This window comes from Echeneis naucrates, chromosome 1, assembly GCF_900963305.1.
Source record: "Echeneis naucrates chromosome 1, fEcheNa1.1, whole genome shotgun sequence".
Taxonomy (NCBI): Eukaryota; Metazoa; Chordata; class Actinopteri; order Carangiformes; family Echeneidae; genus Echeneis; species Echeneis naucrates.
This window is the reverse complement of record NC_042511.1, coordinates 18,418,307-18,438,575: the sequence shown is the minus strand read 5'-3', so window position 1 is coordinate 18,438,575 and position 20,269 is coordinate 18,418,307. Positions and strand designations below refer to the sequence as shown.

The 20,269-nt window shown below is 38.2% G+C and overlaps 3 protein-coding genes across 3 annotated transcripts; 1 reads left to right on the top strand and 2 right to left on the bottom strand.

The window, feature by feature from the left end:
- Positions 1 to 70: 70 nt before the first annotated feature.
- Positions 71 to 7,506, bottom strand: dnajb14 (DnaJ heat shock protein family (Hsp40) member B14). The gene is made up of 8 exons (XM_029504100.1): positions 7,346 to 7,506; positions 3,740 to 3,914; positions 2,827 to 2,972; positions 2,334 to 2,522; positions 1,848 to 1,933; positions 1,578 to 1,687; positions 1,073 to 1,245; positions 71 to 952 (listed from the first exon to the last, which is right to left on the bottom strand). Exons 1-8 carry the CDS (start codon positions 7,476 to 7,478, stop codon positions 828 to 830), a joined length of 1,137 nt encoding a protein of 378 aa, XP_029359960.1. The 5' UTR covers positions 7,479 to 7,506; the 3' UTR covers positions 71 to 827.
- A 1,200-nt stretch (positions 7,507 to 8,706) lies between these two features.
- Positions 8,707 to 12,527, bottom strand: LOC115046397 (tetratricopeptide repeat protein 39B-like). Its single transcript, XM_029506733.1, has 16 exons — positions 12,430 to 12,527; positions 12,173 to 12,304; positions 11,885 to 11,961; positions 11,561 to 11,690; positions 11,313 to 11,418; positions 11,155 to 11,220; positions 10,962 to 11,070; positions 10,794 to 10,861; positions 10,625 to 10,684; positions 10,369 to 10,530; positions 10,185 to 10,276; positions 9,964 to 10,084; positions 9,774 to 9,885; positions 9,553 to 9,670; positions 9,354 to 9,470; positions 8,707 to 8,821 (listed from the first exon to the last, which is right to left on the bottom strand). The coding sequence occupies exons 1-16, from the start codon at positions 12,522 to 12,524 to the stop codon at positions 8,707 to 8,709; spliced, it is 1,680 nt and encodes a 559-aa protein (XP_029362593.1). The 5' UTR covers positions 12,525 to 12,527.
- A 2,087-nt stretch (positions 12,528 to 14,614) lies between these two features.
- Positions 14,615 to 19,619, top strand: snapc3 (small nuclear RNA activating complex, polypeptide 3). Its single transcript, XM_029497332.1, has 9 exons — positions 14,615 to 14,850; positions 15,584 to 15,667; positions 15,756 to 15,834; positions 15,981 to 16,085; positions 16,193 to 16,342; positions 16,538 to 16,620; positions 17,884 to 18,042; positions 19,140 to 19,247; positions 19,332 to 19,619. Exons 1-9 carry the CDS (start codon positions 14,615 to 14,617, stop codon positions 19,477 to 19,479), a joined length of 1,152 nt encoding a protein of 383 aa, XP_029353192.1. The 3' UTR covers positions 19,480 to 19,619.
- The last annotated feature ends 650 nt before the right edge of the window (positions 19,620 to 20,269 follow it).

The window sequence follows — 20,269 nt, the reverse complement described above, 5'->3', positions numbered from 1 at the left end:
CTTCATGTTGATTGGACAGAGCCATGAGCATCAAAAGCAGAGCAACAAATACACCAACTATCTATGGTAATAGTTTCACTTTATTTAAATGATTAGGCAAGCATTGAAGAATTTTCATCTATAGTTACTTAAATAACTGCATAACATTCAAACATTCCAAAGTGAAAATGTACAACCATTAATTAATGACAGTTTCAATGCCTTTCAATGTCCCAGTCACCTTCATATTCTGAAGTGGGCAACATAAAAACATCTCTCATAACAAAACTCCTTATGATCCATTGGTCTTCATCCACACTTGGGAGTTCAGTAGGAAGCTAAAAGAAGTATTCTATATCCTTAATTTCTTTCTTTTGTTTCTGTGTCCCTCAAAAAAAATGGATTTGGCTGCAGAGCAGTACCTCCAGAGGTAACTACAAAGTCTCCCCTCCTATATTTATGTCAAGCTGATGAGAAAGGCTGTTTGTTGATCTGAAGGGAATAATTTTCTTATGGACAATGCCTCACACTACTCGAAGTAAATGCCTTTACGTAATCAATTGTCCTTGTTTCCAAGAGAAACCTCACAAAAGAAGAGTAAACCAAAGAACATGTCTGGAGCTTTTTACAGTTTGTGTAGATGATTCAATAAGTTGTAACAAGGCGATTCCTGGGATCAGGATGGCATGAGGAAGAACAGTTGTCAGGGGAAATAGTTGACATTTTTAAAATTTTAACAATAGAGCTATATTATTTAATTTACTTGTTGCTCCTACTGCAAAGACTTAAAAAAAACATGACCATCTACACATCTATTAATATACATTTACTTAATGCAAGTGTCCACCTCATCCGCCCCTGAAAAGGCTATTTAGTCTGTCCAGCTCCCTGCAGTTATCCATGGTCATAAGCTCTGCCTTCTTGCGCATTCGGTCATCCCTGTATACTTTAGCAGCATACAGCAGGTCTGTTTCTGCGTGAGAAAAGGAAGGATAATGTGAGTGGAGAAGCAAGAGTCCTGGAAAAAAAGGGTTCCAGCAGATACTATTACTGAATCCAATAAGATAGTTTGAGGGTGTACTTAGGCACTTACTTGTCTGCCTCTCCTTCCAGCAGTTATTTCTGACATTTGCAACATAGTCCTCCTCCACATTTTTCTCAATCTGCTGCAGCGCAGAGCCTTTAAACTCTGATTTGAAGTCTCTAGTGACGAAGTAGTCGACATGCAGATTTTCTGTCTGCCGTTTTAAGGTCTGGCCTGTGGACCTGAAAAAGACAAAGAATATATATGCTGTGAAAATTAACATAACTGTAGTAATCTTCAACCCAGTTAATCTTCAAGGTATCTTAGAGCATCATTAAGTAAATTTTGGTAAATTATAGATCACATTTGTGAAAGAAGCACTTCATGAAGATAAGAGAAAACCAGTGTCTTGTTAAAGTTACAAACAACAAAACGGTCAATTACATAATAGATGTTGTAATTAGCACCACCTGGTGATGAAGTGAATGTCCCACATATGTTTTGTGATATGTGTACTGTTGTGGACGTCAGTAAATAACTATCAGAAAGAGTGTGTGTATTTGAGTGCACCTACGGTCTAGAGTAGAGGCTGTACGGTGGAGGGGAAACCATCATCTGGCTCAGTATTGACACTAAAATCAGGACCACAATGGGCATCAGCTGGATAAACATTGAGAATCCCCCCTAGAAACAAACGCAGTGCAACACCTCAAATAATGCATTCTGTAACTAACACAGTATAGACATGCGCCTTTAGTTTGTCATGTGTGTATACAAGCGCGCACGCGCACACACACACACACACACACACACACACACACAGACAGAGAGAGAGTCAACGTACATCTCCTCTTTCTTCTGTTCTCTCTTGGCGATAATCTGTCTGATGACTGTAACTCGTCCTGCCATTGGTGAAGGTGTGTGGACTTGCTGTAAATGAAAATAGTGCGATTGTGGTTGAATACAAAAGGTATTGGATATGTCAATGCTCACACTGGACTATATGATGTAGAAAAATCCAGCTAGATGTACAATTAAGGTAAGCAAAAGTGCACAGATCAGCCTATCAAATATCTTTAGGTCTGAATGTAAAACTTTCGTCAAAAACACAAAGTTAGCATAATGATGAATATTTACAAGGTGATTTCATTAAATGTGGATTTCTTGGATGGAGTAGTCCATTGACTTGAACTGTATATCTTTCCAAATGTATGAAGGCCATAGTTGAAGGAACAAAATTACAATAGGGATCCAGAAATCATTTGTAAATTTTGCATTGCAACAAGAACCATTATGATTCCGTCTGTGAACCATACAGGTGTTCACTTACAGGAGGGAAAGCCACCTCCAAAGAACATGTTGAACAGGTCTTCAGGAGTGATGTCAGCCTCAAAGCCCCTGTGGAAGTCAAAGCCTCCCCCGTGTGAGTGACCTGGGCTGCTTGGCTCCTGCGATCCCGTCACATCATATTGCCGTCTTTTGTCTGGGTTACTCAGCACTGCATATGCATTACCAATCTCTGGAGGAGGAGATAGTTGGAATATCTATGCTTAGACATTCAACTGCTCTAGGTATGTTTTATTGACAAAACTTTGAAGATTTGACCTGGATGTGACACCATTATAGGTCTACAAATCAGAAAAGAACTCAATCAACAGATGTGACTTAAGGCTTAACATATCAAGCCAAATATACTGAAAAAGTTGACAAACTATGTTCAAAGATTACGTTCATGATCTTGAACATAATGAGCTCATGTGACCTTCCATTATAGATACACTATGTGTAAGTTCTGTAAGGAAATTCTAAAACAGTATACTAACTTTTAAAAGCCTCTGTTGCTCCAGGTGCATGATTTTTGTCTGGATGGAACTTGAGCGCTAATTTCCTGTAGGCTTTCTTCAGCTCATCTTCATTGGCCTCTTTACTGACACCCAGAACTTCATAGTAGTCCTTACACCGCTTTATTCTGAAAGAAATGGCCAAAAGCTGATAATCGTCCTGTGAATATATACAAAACAGGTCATATCTTTGCCATTAGTGCTGTAAGTGACATTCTGTGCGAATGAATGGCATTCAAGCTCACTGTTAATGCACATTTCCAAGAAAAAGCAAATCAGATCAGTTTCTGCATTAACAATGCAAATTAAGATAAGCCATGGATATGTTTTACTGATGCATTTGTAAAGATTTAGTATTGAAATATTTTACACCTGCCAAAACACGCAGCAAAAACAGAAGATCCACAGTGGGTTAACAGGGGACATCTCTAATGTCAACACAATACAGTTTTTTACTTTGCCTCTGAGCACATGATGCAAAATTCAACCTGTTGACAGTTCCTCAGAGAATCCATCAGGCGAAATGGTGACTGACTAAGATTCAGTTGTGTCACAACCAGCAGTAATTTTATCCATAAAATATACTCAAGTTGCCATTAGCAATTTTCTAATGATCTTTGTGGAGGCTACTTTCCCTCTGTTCTTGCCACAGTCCTATCTGGTGGTTTAAAATTAGAGCTTGTAGTGGTTACCTAGTAGAGCAGAGACCTCAATGATGATGATCAGATGAAAAGAGAGATTAAGTGTGACTGAAACAAGGCTGCTGTCACAAGACCAGATGTAAGAAAGCACCGAAATGGTACGTCCTCAATAGGGACGTATGACAGATTACCAACTTTTGGTAAAAGAAATAAAGTGACGAAAGGAGAGACTAAGAGAATGCTAAAATTCTCACCTTTGCACACCTTCAACTTGGTCTTTGGTGAATCCTTTAGAAGAATCACCTCCCATAGATTCCTGACTTTCCCTTTCTGTCTGTGCACCAGTGCTTTCTGAGCTTTCTGCTGGTCTTCTTCGATATGTGCCATTTCCTGCTGAGCTTCCATTCTTCGTTAATGCTTCCAACAAAGCTGAACAAGGAGAAGGGAAGAGGTGATAAGAAACAGACAAATTCATTGACAAAGCCGTATCTTCTGTGTCTTCCATGCATCCCCAAATATCCATTTATGGACTTTTTTTCATATATCAAACTGAAACCCAAAAGCTGCCATTAGTGATCAGGTATGCATACAGTTATGCTTTCAAACTTCATTTCAATGCAGTTAATAAATCCCAAGCAATACGTGACTTGTTAACAAAACCCATGTTGTCAATAATCAACAAAGTTACCTTTGCATATTAACATTACAATTAACACTCAGTAAAACAATACAGATTGCCGTACTCCTAAACACACTGCGGCCCAAGAGGACACTTGGTACTTCATTCAGATGATGATGATTACAATGAGACAAAATACTTCCAACAGGTAACAAGTATGCTGAAAAAGAAAGAAAGAAAAAAAATCTGCCCTAACTATGCCCCAGAGGCTTTACTTAGCCTTTTTTCTCTCCATTGACTCCATTTGCAGATCTTGAAGTAACACTAATTCAACATTCATTTCAGCAATATGGCGTTCAAAGTGTCTTCATAAAGAAATTAAAACACCAGCAACAACAATTTATGAGTTGGCAGCAGAAATTTAACAGTTTTAATATTATAAATATTTTATCAATGCATTATTCACTATTGACTGACTTTGTTCTCACAAAACATGAGCGCACAACCATTTCCTCTTATGCAATCCCCCTTTCCACTAGCCCTCTAGGCAACTGAAAAGTTAATTCAACATCCCACAATAGCAGGCTAGAAACAAACTGGCTTCATCTAGCAGTGATGTAGAGGCTGCAATGGCAAAATGGAAGTACTCAAGGAAAGAGTGTTAATGTTCAAGTCCTGTTTTCACTGCTCCCTTACTTCTTCAATAAAAACAGATCAAAACTACAACCAATAGTGTCAATAGATAGTTTAAGAGCAAGACATTTGATAAAGAGCAAACTAAGGTCCCTGCCTCAAAACAGAAACAGACCTACTCACACTCATTTCTCACCAGTTCAATGTGCACGCCATATACTTGGATAAGAAAAGGATAAAGTGCATCAACACTTTCTATTTGGCACATCTCACACCTTGTAAAAATGAATATTTAAACACTTCAGCTCCTGAGGCCTGAATGTGAGTAAAGATTCCTTGAATATGTGCTCAAGAATGTAAACTCAATTGATATTTACTCATATGAACTACTGATTGACTGCTTTTCCAAGATCCAGCTTTGGCAAGGCAGCTTGTCATTAGTGCTTCATACAGTACAGGCCAAAAGTTTGGACACACCTTCTCATTCAATTCATTTCCTTTATTTTCATGACTATTTACATTGTAGATTCTCTCTGAAGGCATAAAAACTATGAATGAACACTTGTGGAATTATGTACTTAAAAGTGTGATATAACTGAAAACATGTCTTATATTCTAGTTTCTTCAATGTAGCCACCCTTTGCTCTGTCTACTGCTTTGCACACTCTTGGCATTCTCTTGATGAGCTTCAAGATGTAGTCACCTGAAATGGTTTTCCAACAGTCTTGAAGGAGTTCCCAAAAATGCTTAGCACTCATTTGGACTCATCAGACCAAAGCACAGATTTCCACTGGTCTAATGTCCATTACTTGTGTTTTTTGTCCCAAACAAATCTCTTCTGCTTGTTGCCTCTCCTTAGCAGTGGTTTCCTAGCAGCTAGTTGACCATGAAGGCCTGATTCACGCAGTCTCCTCTTAACAGTTGTTAGAGAGATGCATCTGCTGCTAGAACTCTGTGTGGCATACATCTGCTCTATAATCTGAGCTGCTGTTAACTTGCGATTTCTGAGACTGGTGACTCTTGAACTTATTCTCAGCAGCAGAAGTGACTCATGGTCTTCCTTTCCTGGGGCGGCCCTCATGTGAGCCAGTTTCGTTGTAGCACTTGATTGTTTTTGCGACTGCACTTGGGGACACATTCAAAGTTTTCGTAGTTTTCCGGACTGACTGACCGACCTTCATTTCTTCAAGTAATGATGGCCACGCCTTTCTCTTTACTTAGCTGATTGGTTCAATCAAAGTATTGGTCCAATAGGGCTGTCGGAGGTGTATCAACCTGACATCTGCACAACACAGCTGATGGTCCCAAGCCCATTAGTAAGGCAAGAAATTGCACTAATTAACCCTGACAAGGCAAACCGGTGAAGTGAAAACCATTTCAGGTGACTACCTCATGAAGCTCATCTTTACTATCAAAAAAGTGGGCGGCTACTTTGAGGAATCTAAAATATAAGACATATTTAAGAGTTATTTCCCCCTTTATGTTAAGTACATAATTTCATGTGTGTTCAGTCATAGTTTTGATGTCTTCAGTGAGAATCTACAATGTAAATAGTCATGAAAATGAAGGAAAGGCATTGAATGAGAAGGTGTGTCCAAACTTTTGGCCTGTACTGTATGTACAGTTCCAGTCACATGTTTGGATGCACTATTCAATTCATTGGACTGCTGATATACTGCTGAGACTGCAAGCACATTAATTATATAGACAGGACCAAATTGTGGTTCTTGGTATTTTCCACTTGAACTGGCAACAACTTAACAGATGAGCAATACCTCATCAGTGTGCAAGTTCGTCTTTCTTATTATAATAATCGCGCACACACACAAACACACACAATATTGCAGATTTAAGTGCCCTTCAGAGCTACATGATATCAGCCGGTCCAATCCTTACTCCACACCCGTCTGACGGTCTGCCCAAATACAGCAACATCGTGGATTAGCCCACAGTCCGACTCTCCCTCCAGTTGCATCAGTCAATTAGAGGATTGTCATGGCTCTGTGGCCTGAACAAGACCTCGTGGCCCTACAGCCACCTCCAGCCTCCCTCCCTTCCTTCCTTCACACAGTTTCTCCCGAGCAGCATCAAGCATGCTCCGTTACTGAGAGTCAACACTAAAGTGAAATTTCCTCAAAAAGGTCAAACAACCTTTAAGACGCTGAGACGTCCGACAGGCTGACATTAACTATCCTCGACTGAGGGTTGACGTTTCATGTCTATGGCTAGTTTGTGTTAGCTGCTGACATTATCATTCTCAGTGTTCAACTGTTGGTCGTTTTCATCAATTCATTAATCAACTCCTCAATGTAAAGCCCAAATGCACTGAATGCGAAACAAAAGCTGATGTTAGCCAGCAGTCAGGCCCTCCACTGGGCTCACTCACTGTTGTTTTATTTCCCGTTTTAAACCACAGTACTCTTGACCAACATTCATTCATCATAAATATATTTGTGACTTCACACCAGTCAAAAAGTTGTCCGTTGTGGGCTCACACTGGGAGTTATATGAACAAATGTTAGCTCCATGCTAACACCTGGGTCATGTACAGCACCCACAGAGCTGAGGTGTTAGCTTTGCTCGACTGTCCATCCTCTGACTCAGTTACCTTTGGCTCTGTCAGTCGGGTACAGCTTCTCCGCTTTGTTTAGGAACTTCGCCGCCTTCTCCTTGTCTCCGGCTTCAACAGCTTTGAGTGCTATGTTTATACATTTTTCTGCTTCGTCCCTGTTCCCTTCCATCGTCTTTCCTCTTCCTCTCCCCGGCAGAGTCACCTGACCGGCTCACACACCACGTGATCCGCAGCACTGACAGCCAGTAGCAAGAGAGACGTGGGAATGGCACTGAAGATTCGTTTCTTCCGCCGTCAGAGTCAGTTTTGTCTATTTCTCTCTGTGTGATTGTGGGGGAAAATAGTTAAGGCTTAACAGAGTCAAAGTTAACTTCCCGTTGGCCCACACCATTAAGAAACAAACGATTGCTCAAGAACTGAAATTATTTGACGACCAGTCCATTGGTTGATTGATATAGTTTGATATTTAATTTAAAAATTTTTTCTACACACAAAAATCCTACCTCCTAAAATGTCAATATTTTGTAGTTCTCTATGACAATTAACTCAGCATTTTACTTTTGTCCAGACAAAAACAAATAAGTGGAATATTCCGGTCTGTTTCAGAGAACGATGCTGGGAATCTCGCACTATTTGTTTTGTGTTTTGTTTTGTTTTTTTTTTTTGTTTTTTTTTTGGTTGTTTGTGTTTTGGGCATGTTACTGAATAAAATTGAATATTTGAGAAAACAATTGTCAGATGCAAAGTTAATTAGATACTATTATTGGTTGCAGTCAGTTGTCTTTTGATTTAATATTACTGCCCTTGATTTTCTTTTTGTTAACGACTGGACAAAAGCAATTTGACCACATTATAGCCAATAATCACAATATAAAATGCTCTGATACAGGGTCCATGGACATAACTATCATTGTGTGAAGTTGGGCGAGGTTCCACCTGCTCTTTTTCTATTATTATTCATTTGGGCTCTCACAGTATAGTACAGTATAACTTTATTTAAGACAGTTGATTATCAGCCCTTTGAGTAAGTTGGAGTTTAGTCCCACGATTAAAGATCCTGCAAATACCTTATAATCACATTACCATAAAATACAGGATATAATTTGATTATACAATTTATTGATGTGATATGAGTTAACAATTCAGACTGAATACTATGGCACACAATGAATAGAATGAAAATCTATTTACAAAAGGCTTGGATTGGATTATTACAACATCAGCACCCTTAACATTATAAGGAATCTCAATAACAAGGAAATAAGTTCAATTAACAGTTCTGCTAATCTGCGTTATCAAAATAGGAGGGCTTGATGTCAAGATGTCCATCTGGAGGATTTCAAGTTCAGTCAGTGTCAAGTTTTTACCCTCCTCTTTGTCACATTTGCCATGGCTTTTTAGGCTGGTGTACGCGAAGGTGGCAGTTTGGCTGAAAAGGATCCCATGCTGTTCAAGGCTGCATGGATGCGGAAGTGTAGCCTTGACTCCATGCTGTAGTCTTTGTAGTTCATCCTAAAAGTGAGACAACTTTTTAGTACCTTGCGTAGCATGTCTGAGATAAAACAAAAAAGCCTCTACAAATAGCTCATATTTGCTACCTTACAATGTGTGCTTGTCCATATTGCACACAATTTTTCCTTCAGATGATTACATAGCAAAACATTCCTATCAACAGAAGAACTCGAAACATTCACAACCAATAAAAATGAAGTTTGCTTTGATGAATAATCCAATACAAATGTTTTTCTGTATTGATTTTCTCCCCTGCAACAACTGTTTAGTGTAGAACTGTATACGTTGAAATTTTGGTAGGGTTTGCAAAAGCGAGGCTCTAAGTATCTCACCTGTGAAACAATCTGTAGTGAAGTGTATTCCTCTCCACGTAATATTGGAGAGAAATATTTATGCATAATTTCTGAGTGGGACAAAGTTTTTTGATCGAACAAAAATAAGGGCAGAATTTAAGTTTCTTTTGGAAATTTTACTTTTTTCCAATACAATCCAACAAAGAGAACTAGGGCACTCCATGAGTGAAAACACTTACTTGGCTTCTTCAATCACTGTGATAGCTGTGTTGATGTCACCTTTCTCCTTGTGCAACAGGCCCAGCTCATACATGGTAAATGGCACCAAATAGTTGTCATACATGAGATTGTTTTCACTGCAAAATAAGCAGCAAGTTATTTTCCCAGAACAAATTTCATTTGTTTCCTCAAATGTGCTGTGTCTTAAGATGATCTCACTTGGAAATGACATTGTTGAAGCAGTGCTCAGCTTGGGCCAGACAGCCCAACTGTCTTAGACACAAACCCTTCAACAGCAGGACAACACACTGATCATCCAGGTGATGCTCTGTTGGGTCTACACACATGAAACCAAATGCTTATTTCTCTCGCCACACACACACACACTTGTATATTATATATTTTATAGTTAAGTGTTTAAGTTCTGCTTTTCCTCTCACTTGGATCATCTCTGAGCTGCTCCTCCGCTTTTTCCAGGGTGGACAAGATATTTTGAGTCAGTTCAGGTCTTTTGCCAACCACTGTGAAGCCATTCCACACATACATCATTTCCTGTGACAGAAGAGATCAATGGGGAATGAAATGTTGGAAGAGTCCACTTGCAATTGAGGCTCAGGTGTTAATTCTCACCAGAGCAGGAACGACTAATTTAACAGGGTTTGAGGATGAGTATCGCTGGGCCTTGCTTGCTGCAAACTTTTCAGTTGGAATTGATTTTCCAGCAATTCTTAATCTGAGTCCATCCACCTGCCTAAAAAAACAACAACAAAAACCAAACTGTGTCACAATTACTGCATTCATATAAACATTCAAATTGTGGAGATGAATTGATCTTGCTCTCTCCAACACACCTGAATAATTCTACCACATTTTCTCCCAGTTTAGCCACTTCTTCCTCTGGGAGCATGCTCAAGATGGCAGCTTTCTGGAATACATAGATGGCCTACAAGTAAGAAGCAAAAATGTTATAATGAGATGAAAGCATAGAAGAGACATGAAACATTTGATCACAGGACAAAAGGTTGCATTAGGTACCTGCGACCACTTGCTCTCCTTGCAGAGAAGGTCAGCATATCGATAAGCCTCCATCCAGTTTTGTTCGAAGGAGTAGGCCCACATCAGCTCCCAGTAGCACAGGTGGTGAATCTGACGCCATTCTTTCTGTGCAGCAATACACGCCAGGAACTTCTCCTGGGCCTGCAAAAACCCACAAACTCAGTTGTGTTTCATTACAACTGGGTGAGCCCAGGGTGGCTTTTAATCCAGACAGTTAGACATCATAAATACTCACAAATCTGAAGTTTCCTTTCAGCAAAGCAATTCTTGCATTGTAGAAGAGAATCAGGGCCCCCTACAGACAGAAATCAACAGATGAAATAAAAAATAATGTAACTTCACTGATTAGGGCAATACAGAACAATATCTTCTATCATACATAATCCACAAATCAAACTGCTCACATTAGGGAACTTTTCAGTGTAGGATTCAAGCAGCGCTTCAGACTCAGTGAGGTTTCCATTACCAGTTCCTTAGAGAAGATTAATAAAGGTAAATACTGTCAGACTATTAAAAACTGCCAATGAACGGGTTAGAAATTTAAATGTCATCCCATCCTACAGCATGCTCACCAAGTATGACCGTGATGTAGAGATGAAACATCAGCAGGGTCAGGGTGCTGAGGATAGAGCGCAGATTTTTGTCAGCTGCTCCCTCTCTCAGCTGTGACAAACCCAACTCCTGGCAGACAGTAATCAAATGTTCACTTGACAGAAACCCATGGGAAAAAATATATCCCGTTAATCACTGTGTGATAAAACCTACCCTGTCCCCTGAGAAACCCAAAATCTCCATCAGTCTGAGAACTCTTGATGGAAGCAGAGACAGAATCTGATAGCAAAGAACACATTTAAATCTTTGATCACTGGTAAACATATTCCACAGCCAACATACTTAGCATTAGTATTTGTGCATGCTCTCACCAGATTGAACGAGCCAATGCCCATGTTGACACCGCCCCTAAAATGAATGTGTGTACTTTTCTGTTGTTCTGTGTTTTCTGCAGCAGTTACCATGGCCTGGCAGTCCCTGGTTGGAAAGACAATATTTTCAAGCACAATATAATTCATGTCAATATGGCAATGATTTCTCTTATTATCAGTCAGGCACAAGGTATCAACCATCAACCCACCCACCTCACTGAAACTAAAGTCCCCACAAAGTATCTCACTTGAAAATCTGATAGCTGCTTCGGATCCTCATCCCTCCTTTGATGAAGCCAATTATGCTCTCATCCAGGAAGGTAAGAGCTGCCTTCTGCAACAAAACCTCAGCATAGCACAGCTCTGCATGCATCTCGTCTGTTAACGAAAATTTAATACACAGGTTAGATTAAATAAATAAAAAGTAACACATTAGCTTGGATACAAAAGAAATTTTGACATATTTAGTGTAAAGTGGTCAGAGTTAATTAATAAAAGATAACATAGCAATCAGTTATGTGCATCGGTCCTCTGAAGGGAATAATCAGAAGAACAGATAGTCCTTCACTCACCCTCTGTCAGTCTCTCAGCTGGTTGTCTGTACCACAGGTTAGTCAGAGTCTCCACTATGCCAGTTTTCCTTCGAAATCTTGCAACAATAAGGAGCACACAATGCATGGCAGCAATTTCACCATGTGAGAAGTAGCAGAGCAGGATATATCTGCTGTTTAAGAAATTGTCTATCATCTCAACTAACTCTACACTGTAGAGTTATAAATTACAACTAATAAATTGCAACAATCCAAATTTGATACATTTCTTTTAGATTGTTGAAGTATTTAGATATTCTCTAATCATACCTCTGGCATGTCTGCAGCGATTCTCTTAGTGATGTCATGGCAGCATCCACGTCCTTTGGCTCAAAGGTCATACCTGCCTGCATCACCAAGATACTGCTGTATCCCATTGAGTGGTACATGCTCTGACTTTTCCTGAGGTGGATTAATGTACTGATTATTCATCACTGAATACTCAAAAAAAAAAAAAAACGAAAAAAAAAAAAAAAACAAGTGCATATAGACATGAGATGGAGTTTAATATGAACATTAGTACTAACCAGGGTTTTAGAAGAGCCAGTGCATCAGAAAATCTGTTGTTTAGAAAAAGGTCCAAGGCAGTGGAACATTCCTTCAGTGAAGTCTCCAGATCCATTTTAGGAGATCTGAATGAAATATTGGAAATATCCCAGTAGATATTTCCAAATCTCACAGAATGTAATTCATGAAAAAACATTAAAAGCCAAGCAGCCTAACTTTGGAAAACATAAACCCCCACTTTATATGTTTATGCAAACTTCTGAATTACTAAATTAAACAGAACTGGATACATTTATTTTTTTTAATCGCACAATTATCAAAGCAAGCACAGAGGGTGAAGCAAGACTGGAGGGGAGATTAAGGAGCAAAGTTTGACCAGCATCTGTACTGGCCTTTTGTGTGTAGGTGGTATTACAGTAAATATATCTAATATGAAGTGGACTCAGCATTCAGCGCATTTTATTATTATCAAATAAAGTTATATTTATGCATAAAAGCCATTAAAAATGTAAAGTAAAGACGACATAGTTATTTCACTTACGCTGCATCCCCGCTGGAACTGTCCAGGTCAACCTGAAAAAAGAAAAAGAAATCTGTTTTTAAAAAGTTCGACTAGTCTACAGGTTTTGCTCAGCAAAATCCAGCCTGACAACTATTCGGGGTTGTCTGGTGTTTTGGTGATATTAAAACACTTAAGAGCTTGGTTCCTTTATTGTGCCTTGCATTAATGTTTAAATGATAAAGTCGAAAAAAGAAAAAGTGTTTGAAAAGTCAAACCGATCAGGACCCACACTTGAAAGATGGCGGTCAAACAGCCTACCTGTTGCAATGAATCCCCCTCCATCCGAAACGTTCAACAAAGATGTTGCAATACAATATCGCTAAAATATCAGAATCTGTACGAAAGACAAAATATTTCTGTCAAACTGGGTTGACCAGCTGCGGTATTTATAACCTAAGGGCATAAGGCGAGAAAGGAGTGGCACTGATTTGGAAACCAGCCCACTTTTCTCTTTTCTTTTCTTTTTTCTTTTTTTAAATGGCCCGATCTTTATAGTACAAATAAATGGTATGGACAGGTCCGGATAGAATGATTTGATTTGGATAAACTAGATAAAAAGCAGATATGGATATATGTATGGACTTTTTGGATATTAAATGCTTACTATCTTAGCAAAGATTCATTCATTTAGGTGCAGTCTATCGTGGGGCTGTCAAGACGGCATTTGAATGCAACGCTTGATTAAATGCGCATAGTTATCTTACAGCACTGTGCTTATTTTAATGTCACCAAAAAGCAAATCCCTTAGGCTACTGTGACCTGCCAATTATGGTTTAAAACCAACTATGACGCACAGGAAATTGGTTTCTCAGATTTTTTTTTTTATAATCTCTATCTGTATGCATGTGATGTCCCAGAATATCTCTTTTTAAGGGTTTCTTCTCCTGTTGCTCTGCACCCAGCTTTCTTGATGTAACTTTATGAGTTTTCCTCTTCTAACACAGTGTAGTTAAAAACTATCTGAACGCATGATGGAGTATTACAGCCTAAAAAAGATAACGACTAGTCAAATATATAACAAAAGAAAAAAGGAGGAAAAGAAGTCTCCTACAGAAAATACATTTATTTTGTTATTTAGCAGGACGTTTATGCTTCAATGCAGTTGAACCTCAAACCGTTTTTGCAACAAAGAATCTCTGAATTATAACAGAAATTTCAACAAACACATAGCTACTCTGTATATTTCTTCATAATGTGTTAACTATCCAAATAAGCAACCTCATAACGAGTATCATATTTGATACATACATTGAGGAGAGCACCACTTGCCAAAATATAAAAGAGAAGGGGCAGCAGTTTTTTTCCATTTTGTTAAAGGCCAGATAAAGACTTCAGAATCAAAAAAAAATTGAATTTTCTTACCACTATTTCTTGGGTCAGGCATTATAAGATATATATGTCCTTTCATATCTTCTGTTGGAGAAATCTGTGGATGCAACTTGTGTTACTGAAATAGATTTTTGGGGCTAAATCCATGATGTAACAACAGTATTTATATTTATTAAGAAACAAATTGTTTCTGGGGCCATCTTTATATGTAGGTTAATACCTAGAGCCACAAATCTAAAAAAAAGGTGGGGGGTAAAAACAGACTACATTACCCATGAAGCCTCGCGGCCCTGCCTGCATCATTCAGCGTTATCATGGCGGCTTCGAGCGCTAAAGCAGCCAGCAGCAGCGACAACATTCCAGATTATGAATATGTGGACGTGAACACTAAAGTGTTTCACATCGACTCGTTCAGGAGCGAGTGGCTGAGCAGACTGAAGCCGGAAGACTTCTCCCACAAGCAGGAGGACGACGACGTGTTCGACGCCAGATTTGCTAAAGAGATGGGGGCCGATGCGGAGACCATGGCCAAACTGAAGGCCATCTGCAGGTTCACAGACATGGCACACTCTTTACTTCAGCTTCACCTCCTCTACTACAGAATAAATATTTCTTTCAATAGGTTCTTCGAGACTGGACTATGTAGGAGACTGACTCATGAAGGACATACGATAAGTTTAAAGAAAAAAAGTACAACCATATACTAGATAAGTAAAGTAATTAAATCAGTATGTAAAATGTTGCAAGAAAGGACAGTTGGAGTAAAAACACAGCCAAACAGACACCAATGGACATGAAGATAATAAGATGTGGTGATATGGCAAATTCACGTGGATGGAGGTAGATGTGGGATTGATTGTACAGGAGCTGTAGTAAAAGCATAGCTCCATCGCTGAAGACAAATGTTTCAGAGTTTTAGTTTTTGTTGGTTGCATAAAACTAGACAAATGATATAACTATAATTAGCAGATTAACTGGTATCATATGTAGGTAATCATCAGTTGCCATCTGAGGTTCCTGGTAGCACAGACTCTGGATCTCATAGTTATTCACAGGGATATTTGTTGTACATTTGTTGTTGTCTTATCTTGAGTAGTGAAGGAAGCGAGTTGGAGTCCAGGATATCTTTGACTCTGGATGTTAAGGGCAAAGAATTCATCAATTCAGTCTTGGTGCACAATGTCACCTCAAAATTTCCATAATGAAAGTGGTTCAACACATTGCTGTCCCAGTTTGTTTTTCAAAGGTTTCAAATTTTATTTTTATTTTTCTTTTCTTGTCAGTCTCGATTCACTCTGTTGCCATCCTGAAGATCAGCGGTCTGATGCAGAAACTGTACCTCCAAATTCGACACTTAAAACACTAATGTATGTGTTTTTCTCCACTCTTGCAATTCAGACTCATGGAAAAACCAACACCATTAAAAAAAATGAATCTGTGATTTGGTTTCAACAGACAAAGGAAGAAGAAACAAGATCTCAAACGTCCTCAGAAAGTCAGCAAGAATAGACATGACCTGTACGCTGATGAACTGGTGAGTCCATTGGAATATTACTGAGGTGTTACTCAGTTGCACCCTAAATTAGTATGATAGAATAGGTTTTGATAGTCTGATAGATTGAGAAATAAATTTGTGTTTGGTCAGTCTGTCAAGGCTTGGTTCTCCATGTGATTTTCCAGGAGAGTTTAGCTTTAAGTAGGAAACCCAATGATGCGGTTGATGTGGTCCCAGAAGGTGAAGTTATTCTAACCATCAATGTCTACTACCCTGCTGTTTATGATAAAGTAAGCATTTCTGTTTTTTTCTCAGGGTGTCCAAAGCACCCACATTTTCACCATTCTTAAATGTTTCTTTTAATTGTACTGACAGATTTTCATTAATTTCCTCTCAGTTTAACCACAACAGACCCCACATGACTCTGCTGATGTTGGGCTCACACAATTTGACACAGCTCCGGGATGCCATCTGCTGTGTCAGCGACTTGCAAGTGTGTGGAGAGTTCAGCAACACACCAGACATGGCTCCAGACTTCATCAGCAAAGTAAGATCACATCATCTGAGGGTTCAAGCACTCTGCACTATCAAAACATAATGTTTTTTCACACATTGTATCCATATTTAGTGACCTCTATTAATTCTAGCTACGACTTTATTTCAATAATGACTGGGGTGTAGGAAAAGTCTTGTTTGTGTGACCATCTCACAAAACATAGATCATTTTACATTCTGATTTCAGGATCATTTCAAGTCGGCTTTCTTCTTCTTCGAAGGAGTTTTCTACATTGACATGCGATTCCCAGAATGTCAAGACATTAGCATGTACGTCTGATTTGTTATTGCCTGGTTAACATTATCTTATTTCTCCACCTACTGCACAAGCCCAGTTGAGACTTAGCATTAACATATTATGGGTGATTGAAATACCAAGTGGACAGTTCAAAGGAAAGACATGAATGCACACAAAACACATTGAGGACGCATTGGATATCTAATCAGTCAGATGGTATTCATAGCTGGTTTGGGCCTTCTCAACTGATTGACTGTGCCACAATCCAATCCAGTTTCATTATGAACCAAAATACTAAACTTTATCAAATCTCTGAAACCATATTCCATTATGTGTTGATTCAATCAGCCTCTCATTCTCTCTCACACAAACATTAGACAGTACATTGATAGTCTGTAGACTGGCTAAGAACACAAAAAAAAGCATACTTATCATATAGAGTGACAATATGACATTCAACTTCAAATGTTCAATTGAGGAACATTTTAACTCCAGCTCTGAACTGATGTGATCAGGTCACTTGAAATGTGAACATAGCCTTACTGAACTGATGTATTTTATTGAAACGCAACTCTTGTAGATCATTTAAAAGAAAAGTTCTAGGAGGTTAGAGTCAACAGCACCTCAGAACGATTTATATGTTGTTTGGTCACGCTACACTAAATCAGAAATTTACAAACAACAATGTTTGATTTTATTAAGATGTATTTGTAATATTGTAATAATACTTATACAATAGTATTACTATAATATAATAGTAATTTTTTTTTACTAGAAATAGTTCTTTAAGACTGTTGGAAATTAAATGTGTTGCTTCCATTAATACAACAGCTTATGCAATCCAGCACTGATCTTTGTTTGAATGGACACATTTATTGACTCCTTGTGAGTCCTGTTCTAATCACACTCATTAACAGATCATAGAATGTGGTTGGAAATATTTGGAGGGGAGCATTACACTTGATCTGCTTTCATTCTAATTCAAAAATATTCTAAAACCTTGTGTTGTTGGCAAGGTGACGTTACCACAGAAATAATTTTTTTTTTTTTTTTTTTTTGCCACATTACTCTTCATTCATTAACTTTATATGGAGTAATCACACTCTTGTAATTTTCTATTCCCCAGAGGCATATTTGTAAAACAAAAAAAAAACAAAACAAAAAAAAAAAAAAACTGCCCTCTGTTGAAATGAAAGCAATAAAATAGTAGAGGCCCTACGTTGACTGATGTGAAATTATTTTATTTTATTTTTTTTTTTACTTAAATGTATATCTATATGATTATAAATATGCAGGACAACAATTGAATGGGCAAAGACACACAACTTCCCAACGTACAGCCAGGCTAAGATGGAGGACACGCGCTTTGTTGATCTCAAAGTAAAAGTGGGCTTCCCGTACCTCTACTGTCATCAGGGAGACTGTGAACATCTTGTCATTATCACAGATGTCAGGTTAGTGCTATGTTTTTGTTTTTTGTTTTTTCCCTTGTTCGATAGGCCTTTCACTAAAAGGCATGGCAAGTATGAATGTTCAAGAGTTGGGAAGCAGGAGTTTTAAAAAGATGAAAACCCAAAAATGTTGACGAAAAATATATTAGTTTAGTACTGAAGAAATTGAATTTCAAAAATATAGAAATATATGACAATGGTTCCATTTCCGTCATACCAGTAAGAAACATTAAGTGTAGTTCTCTCAATCACAATATACATCATTGATAACTGGTGATTAAATTTTGACTTTTCCAAAGTTCTGTAATCAAAATAATGTTGGCCACCAGGGGTATTGTTTCTCAGTTTAGTTTGTATTGGTACATTGGTGTTGGGGGGGCTATGACTGAATTTATGATGGAAAATAATTTCCTATAAAGAACAATATTACAATCAAAGAGAAAGAGAGGATCAGCCAAATGTAAAGTTTATTAAAAAAAAAAATTGTCCCCCTTTCAATCCCAGTTGGCAGAATATCAAATGGTAGATGCAGCTGCCAGGTTTGAGTCTTTGAAACATTGAAATGTACAGTCTGCTGATCTAATAGTCAAATACTTTAAATCTATTAGATCTGTCAGTAATGTAAAACTTGGGAACATCAAAATACTCATGCAGTGATCCAGGATTATTTCATCTTGTTCCACAATTGTTCAGAATGAGCTCCTAGTTTGAGTGAGGAGCACATGTGCTTGCGTGAAAAACAATGGTCAATAAAACTATCAAAGACTGTACCTTTTAATAGTTAAACTACTGCACAAGGCCTGATTTAATTGGCATGAGTTTAACAGAATATTTGGAATCTCCTTACCGAATTGCTATGATCTTTTGAAATAATGCGCCTTCTTGTCAGATGAGATCCAACTGCTCTCACAAGACTTTGTTGCTAATTTGCTTTCACAAGACTATTACACTTGTAAATGTCTCTGAACTGAATTTTTTTGTTGTTGCCGTGAGCAGGGTAACTACACTTGAATGCATCTCTCAATGTCTCAGATGAGAGACAACTCAAGGTTCTCAACCTGCAACCTCAAGAAATGTCTCTTGGCACTCTCACATTTCAGACTTGCTCACGCCAATGACTGTCTAGACAAGAAGCTGTACCCACTTCTCACTCACAAGCACAGGGTTTCCACCCAGAAGTGTGCAGTTTGCCATGTCTTCATTGGAAGGTGCGTTCAAAAAAAAGTTTAAAGATTTATTAGAATACACTTTTTAAAAATATTTAAAATGTAATCTTTTTTTTTTTTTAACAGATGGCTTACTACAAAGGACCAGTTTGCTCCAAGTGACCCATGTCTCTTCTGCAACAAATGTTTCCAGATGCTGCACTATGACACTGAAGGCAACAAGCTGGGAGATTTTCTAGCTTACCCCTATGTGGACCCTGGTGCCTTCAACTGAAGCTTTCCTTTTAGTGAATCACTCCAGTCACATATTTATTGCTGTAAAATGCAATTTAATTTCCTTGTGTTTTGGAAAGAAATGTTTCAAGATTTGGAACATTTATAATTTATTTAAAAAAGTTTTCTATGTTTCCACAGAAGCACTTTGGTTATATATATATATATATATATTTGTTTTTTTTTTTTTTTACAATAAAGAATAACATATACTGCAAGAAAAAAAAGAGAGCAAACTATTTTCCAATTAGTAATCCTTTTCAATCAGTATTTTTCTCTATCCAGACAGAAACGTAAGTCCTTTTCAGTGAGGTGGAGATGGTGCCTACAAAAATCTTAAGGATGTGAGGGTAACCCACCCTCAGTGCCCACCATCGTAGCTTTAAACCAAATAATCCCTCAGTGGAATGGATTGGTGGAAGTATGTGGGGAATTAACAGGCACGTAACCACAGGTCATGTATTTCCTTTTCCCACCGCTGTCTTTGATAAGTTTTTACATAGTGAGAAGATTCCCTTTGCTTATAGTCACTGTGCTGCTTTTGTGGCAATTAAAAAAAATTGTAAATCACTTCTGAGAGGGTTTAAGGACCTTAAATAGCAAACATGTAAGAACATAAAAATCCTGTGTAGTCAGTTGAGAGGCTTAGAGGAGATGGTAAAAGTTAAGTTCCCATTCTGACACAGTTCCACAGAGAGCAGTTATATAGTATCACAGTGGGTCCTTTGCCTGTTTCAGTGATTGTGCAATGCTGGTTCAAAGTGTGAAGCTGGATAATTTAGTGCTAACCT

What these genes read in the sequence shown, in the direction of transcription:
- snapc3 (XM_029497332.1), top strand. Translation starts at nt 14,615, where the DNA reads ATGGCGGCTTCGAGCGCTAAAGCAGCCAGCAGCAGCGACAACATTCCA. An exon ending in TCGACACTTAAAACACTAAT is followed by an intron (nt 15,668 to 15,755) that starts GTATGTGTTTTT and finishes TGGTTTCAACAG; the next exon opens with ACAAAGGAAGAAGAAACAAG. An exon ending in GTCATTATCACAGATGTCAG is followed by an intron (nt 18,043 to 19,139) that starts GTTAGTGCTATG and finishes CTCACATTTCAG; the next exon opens with ACTTGCTCACGCCAATGACT.
- dnajb14 (XM_029504100.1), bottom strand. Translation starts at nt 7,478, where the DNA reads ATGGAAGGGAACAGGGACGAAGCAGAAAAATGTATAAACATAGCACTC. An exon ending in TGGAGGTGGCTTTCCCTCCT is followed by an intron (nt 1,934 to 2,333) that starts GTAAGTGAACAC and finishes TTTCATTTACAG; the next exon opens with CAAGTCCACACACCTTCACC. An exon ending in CTGGAAGGAGAGGCAGACAA is followed by an intron (nt 953 to 1,072) that starts GTAAGTGCCTAA and finishes TTTCTCACGCAG; the next exon opens with AAACAGACCTGCTGTATGCT.
- LOC115046397 (XM_029506733.1), bottom strand. Translation starts at nt 12,524, where the DNA reads ATGGATCTGGAGACTTCACTGAAGGAATGTTCCACTGCCTTGGACCTT. An exon ending in AGCAGCTATCAGATTTTCAA is followed by an intron (nt 11,419 to 11,560) that starts GTGAGATACTTT and finishes CTTTCCAACCAG; the next exon opens with GGACTGCCAGGCCATGGTAA. An exon ending in AATTAGTCGTTCCTGCTCTG is followed by an intron (nt 9,886 to 9,963) that starts GTGAGAATTAAC and finishes CTTCTGTCACAG; the next exon opens with GAAATGATGTATGTGTGGAA.